The sequence below is a fragment of the Notolepis coatsorum genome, assembly GCF_963971535.1.
Source record: "Notolepis coatsorum genome assembly, chromosome: 20".
Taxonomy (NCBI): Eukaryota; Metazoa; Chordata; class Actinopteri; order Aulopiformes; family Paralepididae; genus Notolepis; species Notolepis coatsorum.
In genome coordinates this window covers 69731661-69744899 of record NC_140184.1, presented here as the reverse complement: position 1 = coordinate 69744899, position 13239 = coordinate 69731661, and the positions used below count along the sequence as shown (strand labels likewise).

Here is a 13239-nt window from a genome sequence, read left to right as displayed (position 1 = left end):
TATTTCACTCGCATTTGCCCCTAAAAATAGATAGAATTAGTCATAGATAATAGATATGTGCGAACTGGAAAAAGTTATTTAGGAGGCTTCGCGCAGTGGGCGTGCCAGCCCCTACCGCACGCATGTAAACACGGGTCTAGTAGTCTAGTGGGACGGGACATGGGAGGACGGCGGCGTCTCCCTGAGCTAGCGTTAGCTTAGCTACCGTTACAAAATGACCCAGTCAACTATTCACTTTTAGTTTAATACATGATGAGGCATTGTCTAACGAACGGTATCTAGTCAGCCAGCTACCGATAGCTCCTGACATCAACAAACGCTCCACAAAGTCTAGTAGAGACGTGTATGCTACCTGTTAGCTCACGTTAGCGCAAGTTAGTTCACCGTTCAAAACGAAATGTCCCATTGAACTAAATAATTCACTGAGGCGTTGTATTAACGTTATATATCCGGCTAGCAGTAGCTACAGATAGCTCCTGATATCAATGTCTTATAACACTGATTCGATGCGTATTCGAGCTGAGGGCTTGCTGAGCACAGTTAAGTAACGTTATACAAATAGGGTCCAGGTGCAGCGCCGGTAAATCCTGGCCGTAGCTCTGCTCGAGGCTACTCGAGTATAGGTCCAGGTGCAGCTCCGGAGAATCCTGGCCGTAGCTGGAGGCTACTAGAGTACACACAGACAGTGGAGCTTGTTGCGTGGTGGCGATGTCTCGCAGATAATACAAGTACAAGTCTAATTATATAATATATTTTATTAAAAAAAAAAAAAAATTATATAAAATAATTTTTTTTTAATCAAAAACGATGATACCGTGATATATACCGTTACCGTCTATGCTTCAAATTATACCGTGATATAAATTTTAGACCATACCGTCCACCCCTACGTCAATGTCATTAACTGTGTTTCCCTGAACAATGAGTGAACTAAAAACCAACAGGTATTGTGCTTTGTCAGTAGGGATGGGTACCGTTCACATTTGAACCGATACGGTACCGGTACCTGTGAATCGATACCGGTACCCAACGGTACCTTTTTTCTGTACTTTAGTCTCTAAAAATGTAATCTACCTACCTCATTTGTAAAAAGAAAAAGAAAAAATCCAAACTTCAAATAACCACATTTTCAGTTGTAAAAAATAAAAATAAAAAAATAAAAATATATCCAAACTTCAAATAACCACATTTTCGACCGTTTTCAGCTTGCCATTGCCCCGACTGCTTTGTTGTTGAATCAAGTCAAATCCTAAGTAAGCATATATTGTGCGTGTGAACGTTGACATAAAAAAAAAAAAAAAAAATGTAAAAAAGAATATATATACCGTAATTCCTCTAATAGTAACCCCGGCTTGTATTTGTTTCAACTGTAGCGGATACCAGGCTTGTATTAGGAGGAGGCATGTATAAGAGAGAGGCCTATATTTCTAATTTTCAAACAGATCATAATGAATAAATCAACATTTTATGTCATTTTAGTACACAGCCTACTGGTTAGACGGTTTTAAACTATTCTAAATTAGAAAGCAAAAAAAGAAATGGACAAGAGAAAAATAAATCTCAATTTGGTCAGTATTGTCATTTGGACAAGCAAAGCCATTACTTTAACACTTTTGAGTGCCAGCAGGGGGCGCCTCGTCTGATCATCAGGATTAGCTTGTTAGCTTACGTTAACGTTGTAGTGATTGGTACATAAACGTTAATTTCGGACGATGTGGGCATAAAGGAATGGCGACGGTGCAAAGTATGTAGCTGCATTGGACTCGTGAGAAGAAAAAAAACATCACAGACTTATTTCGCGTCTGTAGGCGCACTGCTGTGTTAACGCTGCTGTGTTTAACGCTGCTGCTCTGTTTTCAAGAAACGACACGGAGTGGGCGGATATCATATGACTTGCGGAGTTGCTAAGGGTTTTTCAAAATAAGAGTATCATATGAACCTGAACGTTGCTAGCTGCCGGAGCCCAGATATTATGACTGGAGCTCCGCTTGGGGCGGCAATGAGACCCGCACAGGATTTTCAAAATAAGAGTATCGATATGAACTTACTTTCGTTTCATTGGAATTGAGGCGCAAGATTTGAGGCAAAAATATATATTATTTTGAATGTTCGAAGCTCATGCCATCGAACGAAGCTTCGAAGCTTTGAAGTATTTAAGACAGCCCTACAACTAGGGATGGGAATCGAAAACCGGTTCCTAATTGGCCGATGCCTGGAACCGTGTGGCTCCTGTGACTTTCGATTCCCTTATCGCTGCCTACAGTTGCGCAATAACGTTACGTTAGCATGTAGCCATGGCAGACTCTATTTGATTCCTTAAGGGCTCGAAATTGCCTGGGTTTTGGTAATATGCTCCCGAAATGCTCCCGCTGTTTGGCTACTTCTATGTGCAGTGAAAACTACTTGAATGCTTTAGAACAGTCATTGATTTAGTTTAGGGTGAGCTAAAATTAGCCGCGGAGCTATCGCTAGCTAACGTGAGCTAACGCTATTTAATCAAGCTCACAAAGAGAGATAAACAGCTGACAGCGGATAGTACAGGTACAAATACAATAAAACAGCGGGTGGGGACTGTTGTGTAAACCTTGTACTCTTTAGTTCACATATAATAAGAGCCGGATTGTTTGTTTACTAAGTCTCTACTAGTCTACTCTGAGTCCGTCAGACAGGAAGTACCATGGTGCAACATACAAATGTGTCCGTGTAGCAACACAAGCCAATACTTTAAAGGACAGGGGCCCGGGGAGGGAGCTCTCTCTCTCTCTGTGTGTGTGTGTGTGTGTGTGTGTGTGTGTGTGTGTGTGTGTGTGTGTGTGTGTGTGTGTGTGTGTGTGTGTGTGTGTGTGTGTGTGTGTGTGTGTGTGTGTGTGTGTGTGTGTGTGTGTGTGTGTGTGTGTGTGTGTGTGTGTGTGTGTGTGTGTGTGTGTGTGTGTGTGTGTGTGTGTGTGTGTGTGTGTGTGTGTGTGTGTGTGTGTGTGTGTGTGTGTGTGTGTGTGTGTGTGTGTGTGTGTGTGTGTGTGTGTGTGTGAGAGACAGAAGTCAGAGGAATAACAACCTGTTATTCAATAGATTAAATTCGTTTAAGAATAAAAAAATAAATACATTTTAAGAGAATCTCAAATACATTATTTTATTTAAGTGTAGGCTATAGTTAATGTTTTATTTTTTACAGTTTTTGTATTTTTCTGACATGGGGGCTCAACAATAAATGACAATCAGAAATGTCAAGTTGCATGTTGTTATTCTAACCAGCTTAGACCCCGACGCTCTGCATCTTCTGGCCGCCTCAGACCTACTCCTATCCGAGCTCCGGGAGGGTCATCAAAGAGAAGTCGCCTATTCTCAGTCCTTGCCCCACAATGGTGGAATGAACTACCCACCCCAGTTAGGACAGCCGAATCACGTCCAATCTTTCGCCGTCGACTAAAGATGCACTTCTTCAACCATTATCTGAATAAAAAAATATATATCTAACCCTAACTAACCGTACTGTCATGCACTTGTCCTAATAAACTAACCTACACTGTAGCACTCAACACTTTGATGAACATTGTTGCTCAGCTGATAGAGTTGTGCCCTTCCTGATGGCTTGTCGTACAGAACTTGTAAGTCGCTTTGGATAAAAGCGTCAGCTAAATGACTAAATGTAGTTCTGTTGCATTTCCAATTTATTTATTTAAATTATAAATTGATCAGGTATCGATAAGGGAATCGATAAAGAATCGAATCGATAAGCAGAATCGATAATGGAATCGTATCGATAAAATCCTATCAATTCCCATCCCTACCTACAACTCAGTACGGGCTCTCTGAGCAAAGGAAGGAAGTGAGAGATATGAATGAGTAATGCTTGCTATGGTCCGATAAATACGCTGATGTTATTGAACGTGTAACTATATAACGTTAATGCCACAAAACGAATGCCTTTGTTAATCATAAGTAGTAACTTTGATGCAGTAGCGTGTGTGTGTGTGGGGGCGGCGTTGTGCAGGTCGCTTGACTGAAACTTTTTTCAAAGTTTGAATGTGTGGACCAGATTGACGCGACACAAATTGATGGATATTTATTGGCTACTGCCATCGGCACATTTGAGTTTATCGGCGATGGCAGTCAACAAGGCACTTATCGGCCGATACCGATACCCGACCGATATATCGGTGCACCCCTAATTTTGACCTATATATCAGCGTGTGCCCCATGTGTGTGTGTGTGTGCTCGCTTATCAGGAAATGAGAGAATATATTTTTCAGATCGCTTCTATAGTGTGCATAAGTACACATATACTATCGATAATCTAGCGTTTATTTGAAAACAATTCATAAATAGGCCGAAAAATGTCAACGTTTTTTGTGTATGCCATAATATTCCAGTAAAGGGCGTTTATCACGGAATCTATATATTTTCCTGAAAAACTAGGGCTTTTCAAAATGCTATAAAACGGAAATGAACTGATTAAAAAAAAAGAGAAAAAAAATCCGTCTCGACAATGTTGACTGCAAACAAGTCATTGATAAACGACGGGCAGATTAGACACATAGCCATAATTTAAGACAGAGATTATGCGTTCACAACACTATCATTGAAGTGGGTGGTGGCATTCAACCATGCTTTATTTACCATGTTAACAAGTGGCACTGATAGTGTTAATGACAACACTGGAATAAAGATAGACATGTAACGTTAGACTAGAGGCTATAAAGAATAGACTACTACAGAAATAAATGCATTCGAAACGTTTATTTAGGAACCAATTATTTTAACATTACATTTAAAAGAAAAAAACGTATTGAAAAAATCAATACCGCGGCAGCCCTAATATAGGCTATTTTAGGCTTACTGAACAGATATTGAATAATGAATTGACAGAAGCATCATACGGATCCCCAATGGTTCGATTACTATTTCACATTTAATGTCAAGGAAAATATATCGTTTGATATTTGTCACGCCTTTTTCAGAGGCACGCTGCTTTGTATAAATGTCCGTTCCATATACCGGGAACTTTCATTAATTTGATCTTGTTCAGAGAGACGGACCCTTCTGAGAGATTGAGATAATACATTATTCTATTTTTTGTATGCTGTAGGTATGTTGATATTTATTTTGTTTAAATAAATGACATATAGCCTACTAGTTATGTCTCCTATTGTATTGGTTTGCCCTCTTGTGGACATAATGTGCAACAATAAATATTCGAATGGTTCGAACCTATGCGTTTTTTTATATTCTTCTAATGTAATTTTTGGCCAATTTTGACAGCCCTACTCACTAACTCACTCACTCAGTCATGATGATCTGGCTGGGATCTTTTGTCACTCACTCACCTACTCACTCGTCATGCAGATATTGAGAATATTTAGAATGCCTTCTAAAAAGCTTGGTTTCTATCGTGACAGTCGACTGAGACATCACTCTAGCTAATGTCTGCATGGCTAGCTAGTGAAAGAGTCATGTGCAAGATATCATATATATCAAATTTATGCATAAATCGCGATCTTTAGAAAAAATAGTAACTTTTTTAATTTTGTTATTGGCCACCCTGTGCCGTTTGGTGGTGCAAACACCTCAAGTGACTTGATGTTGCTGTTCCTTGACTGGCCTCTGCTGTCGACTTTCAGCACAGCAGTTCCCCAGTGGAGGGGCCTTGTGTTGCAGACAGGAGGTAATCCCTGCTTGAACCGTGGGGATTTTAGGGTCACCCAAGTCGCATTCCAAAGATGTCCTCTCAGTCTGCAGTACTAGGAGAACATGTGCAGTGACATGTTTAAAAGTCGACATTGGCCTACATAAAACTAAAGAAGGATACATTCGGGACAGCACTGGGACACGAGTTGATCAAGCGGGGCTCTTTTTGGTTATTTCTTTGTTATTCAAAAGACTTGACGCCAGTAGTGACGTTACAATAATGTACTTAAAAGAAGTAAGCTGCTGCTTAGCCTACTTCCTTGTTTGTGGTCGACACACCTTCTTTAGAATATGCCCCATTCTGCCTACATGCAACAAGGCTCTGTTTGACTTAGCTGTCTTGTGTGGACCACAGGGAGACATTGTGCCATGCTAATAATGCATGACTCATCACTTCTCCAAAGGTCTCTGTTACTTTCATGCAAATCACTGTTGCATTCTAAGAAAGCTGTAGACTTAAAGTTGGAATAATGGTCTGTCTGCCTGTATGATTTTTTCTTTAACCAGAGAGAACTCTTTGGTTGTCATTGGGTTTTCATTATGTAAAAGACTACTTTTAAGTTTCACCTATTTAATGCATAATTGATTAATTTAAAAAATAATAATCTCAAGGATTACATTTTAGAAATATCCTTTTAGAATAAATGTCTCTGTATGCTTGGTGGTTTCATCTTCTACATCTTCTTTTTAGAATGAATGTCTTTCTGTTCTTACAACTTTGCTAGTTTGTTTCCACAGTATCTCTTCTCCCTTTTACGGCGCATTCACACCTGACCTAAGTTTGTTTAAAATAGTCAAACATTTTACTTTTGTTCACTCTGGGTTGCCAGGATGTGCAGGAATAATTAAGCATGGTGTATGAAGAGGATAAGACAATTTCTCAATCTAATCTGGCAACGCATATCCCCCATACAAGGCCCCATTTCATTCATTTCACGCTACAATTGAATGAAAAACCTTTTTGATAAAGGTTATATACGTGGATAAATGTTATGAAATAGGCCACTATATGTTTTCCAATTTACTGCCAGTAAACTGTCAGCCACTGTCAGGCTGCTGTCGCCTGAATTATTCATATGAGGTATTTGTTTAGTATCACAACATTATTTGGCCATTTTGAACAATACCAGCTGCGAAAATCTAAAGTTATGATAAAAAAATAATAACATGTCAACCAGGCCATGTGAGCGGCACGTGGAGCGGGCGGTTTTGACGTGAGCGAGGTGTGGGTTTTAAAATGAGTCGGCGCAACGTCCGGAGCGAGAGTTCTCCTCCGCTCCAATCCACTCCAGGCCGCTCACAGTGGTTTAACACTGTTGATGTAATATATACATGCAGTACAATGCCAAAGCAACAGATGGCGATGTACAAACATGAAGGCCATTTTCAACCAATGAGAAGGGTGAACCTGTGATATCCTGTTCAGGCTTTGTCACTGTAGAGACGCCCACACTCACTCCTGTTAGAAAAAGTATCGACGCCATTGTTGTTGACGTTAGCTTACATGCTAACGTTAATGGCAGCGACCATAGCATTGTGGCTCGGCTAGCCTATCATCGCTTAATAGAGCTAGTGAATGGATAAACAACGTTATTTAACATTGCAGAATGGCTACAATTACAATGCGGCTCGATACAAACAATTGTTAAGGGGCCCAGGGGGTGTAGACTGTTGTAGTTTGAGCTAATTTACACCATGCTCAAAAAAAGAAAAAGAAAAAAAAACTGCCGAGCGATCTGGCTAGGGGAGCGGGGAGCGCTCGATTCAAGGTGAGCGGGGAGCGAGCGGAGAGCGACTTGGGGGTGGGGTCAACATGAGCGATTAGCGGAGCGGACCAAGCTTTAAAGAGCGGATTTCTCGGCCGCGCCGATCCGCTCACGTGGCCTAAACAGCTTCACTACATACAAAAGAAATTGCTCCAAAAAAATCCCAGTTGGAACATCTAATGTGGATTACATTTATTATAATCTCTTTTAAATACAAATTCAGTTGTGTATATTATATTGGTTTTTCATAAATTGTGTGATTTAAGTCCACGTTACCATGGGAGCTGTGTTGTCAGTGACAGCCTCCCTTCCTAGGCGTGGCACAGCATCTCCTTGCTCTGTCCCAGCCAGCCTTGTGTGCCTCCATCACAAGACGCAGGAAGGGATCTAAGGAACATGTGTTGTTAAAATGTAAACTCAATCAAATGGCATTCTTTTTGGGACCAGAATGATGTGGGTCTTCTGGGAATAACGTACACATTCACCATTTATTCACTACCATTAATTTATTATGAGCCACTCCACTGTCTAGGCTACTGTCACCTGAATTATGCAAGCAAGGTATTTTTATATATATATATATAATCACCACTATTTTACTGTTTTGACTGATACCAGCTGCGAAAATAATAACATGATGATGAAAAATCACACATTTGGAGATATAGAGGAAATGTCAACTAAACAAAACAAAAAACTGCTAAATCAGCCTCATTACATGCACGTTTTCTTGAGTCCTGCTTTTGGTTTGCATTCACTCCTCAAACGAACCACTCGATTCAACCGGACTAAACCAGGCTGGTGTGAACACACATTACATATTTTCCCTTTTCTGAATAAATGTATTTTCTGTTGTTCTTACGACTTTGCTTGTTTGCTCCCACAGTACATCTTCGGGGAGTTCAGCCCTGATGAGATCAATCAGTTTTTTGTGACTCCACGGTGTTATGTTGAGGTAAGAAAACATTTCCTGTGACGAACCTTTCTCTCCTTCCCTTGTTCCCCCCAACCCACAACCTAAACTATTACTCTGTTGCCACCCATAAATACATAAACCTAATAGTTAATAGTCTTGCCATACCTCTCTCCACACTATGTTAACACATCTTGCGCCAAAGACGAGTTATCTCGTTATTGCCCGCCTATCGAATAGCGCCAACAACGAGTTAACTAGTTTTTATGATCGTTATTAACTTTATTCGCTATTGGCATTCATAATTCATCCAGGAAGGCTCCGGGAGCCAGCTGGACCCTGTCTGATATTGCAACGCCTCAATATCGCCGCCTGGTGGATTTTGGGCGAGTTGCACTCTACTCTAAACCGGAAGTGGCGCTCTGTGCATCGGGGAAAAAGCTCCGGCAGAGATATCGTGTTATGTTGATCAACATACACCACTCGAGTGCATGGGATCGCTTTTGAGACGCAAGAATCAATATGCTTTCGGCGTTTATTGCGTCATACAAATGGAAAATGGATCTAGCAGATCGACATCAAATAATTGGAATATTTTTCCTCCAGTCTCATCGGGCACAGGTAAGAGGAATCTAACGTTATTTCCAGCTCGATTGTCCATTTATTTCATTGCAATCTATCCGATCAATGTATGGCGTCGTACTAAAGAAAGCAGTTAGTGACAATCAAGGAATCATAAACGACCCCCCCCCCCCCCTTTCCTTCACGCATGATGGAGCATAATGTATAGCGATCATATGCATTAAAAAAAAATTATATAGCGTGTATAGGAACGAAACGGCAATCGATTATGTGTAATACGCGTCGGGGCCTATAACGCGCGTTCTAGGAATTACTGCTATACACTCCAAAAGCATACTTATATTCACGACGGTACTAACATGGCAATGGAAGAATATAACGTTCCCACATCCGGAATGATAGATAACCGATGTTGAATGGGCCCTAGTAATGTCGATATAGCTATAATATTTAAAAAGTTATAGCCCTGCAAAGAAGGTGAGCGACTCCATAGGCTTACAGCGCTGGCAGAGAGTGGTATAAGATGGGCATACTGCATGGCACAGAATGTGTTAAGGTCTGACTGCTGAATCTATTATCATACTGGTATATGGAGGAAAATTGCTTGTTTATATTTCTTTAAACCAATCATAATCATCCTGGGTGGTGCTAAGCCCAGGATGCAGCGACGGTGTCCTTGCAAAATAGTGTTGCAGTCAAGATAGCGGTAGGGGAGGAGAATTCCGCCTGAGCTTATAGCCACAGTCTCAGTTCTGTGATCCAAACTAATAGTCAATAAGATTAGATTATGTACAGTGATACAGGTATAACGACACTATGGTAGTAGTCATACTGGCCAGCAGCATAACTAGTGAGAGTAGGTACTAGGTAGGGATATGTACTAGGGGTGGAACGGTTCACAAAATGGATGGTTCGGTTTGTATCACGGTTTTGGGGTCACTGTTTTCGGTTCGGTTCGATATACGTATTTTTTTTTTTTTTTTTATATATATAAAAATGGTTTTACACTAAAAAATCTTAACATGCTTCTCATTTATAAAAAAAAAAAAAAAAAAGTTTACAGTGTTTACAGCCTTAAATAATGTTTGGCACACAAAGACCGAACTGACTGAAAAATATAGGCTACATTTGTCAAAGTATTAACTTAGTGCAAAGAAACAAACAATATGCTCAGCCAGCACTAGACTTTCCTTTCTTTAACACTTTAATCGCCGGAGACGCTGTTCAGCGTCTTTCCCCGGCATGCTTATTCTGCCGAAGACGCTGGACAGCGTCTTTGATATCAATATTTCAAAAATCTGTGATCGAAATCATATTTCTCCCCCGGAGACATTATATGTACTGGTGAGCCCCTCTCAATTCTCCAACGGTTCAAGAGCGCCATCTGGTGGCCAATCGGCCGCTCGCCCAAACAGGAAGTGATGCGGATGAAGTGGTGCTCACCCATATTTCGTCCGGGCACTCGCTATCATTAGCAGGACTCCATCTTGACACAATGGATGTCGATCGGTTGCAAATAACTCGATAAACAACATGATTTGGACGTATATACTATTATACAACCTGGAAATATCTCTGCTCCACGCTCATTGCCCAACGCTATGAGGAAGCTACGGTAAGATTCAGCGTTTTTTTTTTAACATGTTCCATATAAACTGCTCTGATGATCATATCACTCACACTAGATGAATGATATAACGTTGCCCACGGAATTATAAACGACCCCCCGCCCATCCGGTCAACATCAGATCATACGTAGTAACTCCTAGAAGCACGTCCAGTTGACATTTTTTTTTTCTCGCACAGATTCCTACCAAACTGTATTTGATCATCAATATAATGCATTTAGGGCTATAAATCAAGTTCTGGAGAAAGCTGCCGAAAACGATAAAAACATACTTATACTTTAGACCGTATTTTAGTATGAATATGTGAATGAAAAAGTATAACGTTGCTACACCCTGAACAATAGATATAGGACGTTGAATGGGCCATAGTAATGTCAATTTAGCAATACAATTTAAAAAGTTATAGCCCAGCAAAGAAGGGGAACTTCTCCATGTTAAATAGGGCTGGCGAGGGATGGTAAATTATGAATTTAACCCCGGCGATCAAAGTGTTAATTATAAACACAAAAAAACAATGTCAACAATGTTTAAATTCCCTGATTGTCAGTTCTTAATGGAAAGATTCGTTTTCGGCTTGAAATTAAAGTGCAGTATTTGAAATACAATGAAAGGAATATGGCTGGATTTCTTATCAAAGGGAAAAGTGTCACTGTTATTTAAAATAAACAAATTAGAAGGCCATCAATATAAATTGCAGCATACATCAAACTAACACACACACACACTGTACTGTTTCAAAACAACACTGCTCTGTTCATTCTATTTTTAAAATACGTACATTATCTGTCTACATTTATTTAGACTAACATTATTTAAATATTGAGTGCAACTGTGGTGGGTTGGAACTATATGGGTTGGCGGGTCCGCAGGGACATTTTAGTGTCACGGACCTTCAGCTCCGGTAACGTTAGGAGGAGTTCATAACATCAACATGCAGTGGAAAAGCGGCAATAGTCCCAGTTGGAGTTAGTAAACACAGTTGTATGTTGGCCTTCTTGGATGTTGAATAAACGCCTATCATTGTCTTTAAACACCCCGCCTCTCAGACTCCCATTTTCTCATCTGCTAGCTAGTAGCTACGATAACATTGCATTGACTGTATTAGCTGGCGGGCTACCATAGTTCAACATGCGTTGTGTTGTACAAACTGCTAACGCTATGGCAAGATGTGTGTAGGCCTATGTAATGTTAATGGCTATGTTTTTAAAGTCGTAATGAAGATTGATTTATAATTGTGCTGGAACGGTACGCATTCGAACCGTACACCGTTCGGTATGACCTCCACGGTTCGAGGCATGACCTCCACGGTTCGAGGCATGTCAGGGCTGTACGCTAAGCTTTTTTACTAGGGGCACACTTGCCCCTAAATGAGAAATTTAGGGGCAAAGAATTTTTTTAGGGGCAAATTTTTAAATAACTATTTTACCATTATAGTAGGGCTGGGCGATATGGCCTCTAAATGATATCGCGATACTTTTTTGGCCATATCACGATACACGATATATATCGCGATATTTTTACATTTCCTCTAAAGCACTTAAAAATGCTTGATTTAACCCTTTGATGCATACAGTCACGCCAATATGATGATTATAATAAGTCCCTGCAACATATGTTTGCATTATTAAACCATGAAGATGCTTTAAAAAATAATATAATGAAAATGTACTAAGAGTAGTCTACTGACACACTAATAAAAAAAATTATTTACATCTAAGACCATTTATATAAAAACTCTTGGGTGCCTTTTTTTTTGCACAGTACTGTTTTCTATCCACTTTAGCCAAACACACACATATATGTATATATTTATATATACACACACACTACTGTGAGAAAATAATAATCACACACAAAGGGATAATGGCTTATAGCAGACTTAATGATTTTAGAATATTTCAGATAATGAAATTAAATGTTTATCATCAACTATCCAGTTAGTATTTATACTGTAACGTTTGGCTACTTTAAATCATTGTATTGAATCATTGTAGAGAGGGGGCGAGAACGAACGAGAGAGCGAACCCCCCCCCCCCCCCCTCGGGTTTTGTTCTAGGTTCGCGTTTTGATCGTCTAAGCTGCCGTAGGTGATGACATCACACACGAATGTAAACCGGAAGAGTTTAACACACTGAGATGGAAACTGGATGATATACAGAAACGAATAACCAATAAATATGAACTTCTGTTTAAACTTCTGTTGTCAAGCGTTGTCAATATAACCCACCCCCTTTCCTCACGAATGGAACTAGTGTTGTGGAGTCCACTTTGAGCATTTTCCAGGGTTAGCAGCTAACGCTAGCTAGTTAGCTTAGCATAGTCCTAATTGATAACTTGGTTAGCAGCTAACGTTAGCCCATTGCTCGTGTCAATTAAATTGCATGTTATTAAAGGTCCGCGCTGGTCTGTCTAATGAAATTACAACCGCAACATTATGTCTCACTGTACAGCCCTGGTTGTAGGCTAATGTTTTACTATTTTTTTTTATCCAATTTGTATGGATTAATTTAGGAGTGAAATGCGAATGAAGGGTTGAAATCACTACTCGCAACCTTGCCCCCAAATATTATTTTCCACTCGCACGGGCCAAATTAAGGGGCAATTTGCCATCATCTCGTTGCAGTGTACAGCCCTGCATGTGTGTATTGTTCGGTTATAGGTAGGG

The 13239-nt window shown here is 40.1% G+C and overlaps 1 protein-coding gene across 3 annotated transcripts in view; it reads left to right on the top strand.

Moving 5' to 3' along the window:
- The window catches only part of usp10 (ubiquitin specific peptidase 10), a 105320-nt gene that overhangs the window by 36637 nt on the left and 55444 nt on the right, over positions 1–13239 (top strand). For all 3 annotated transcript variants that reach the window (XM_084337722.1, XM_084337721.1, XM_084337720.1), the window contains exon 2: positions 8338–8406. In XM_084337722.1, the coding sequence (XP_084193848.1) occupies positions 8338–8406 (69 nt within the window). The remainder of the gene's footprint in view (positions 1–8337; positions 8407–13239) is intronic.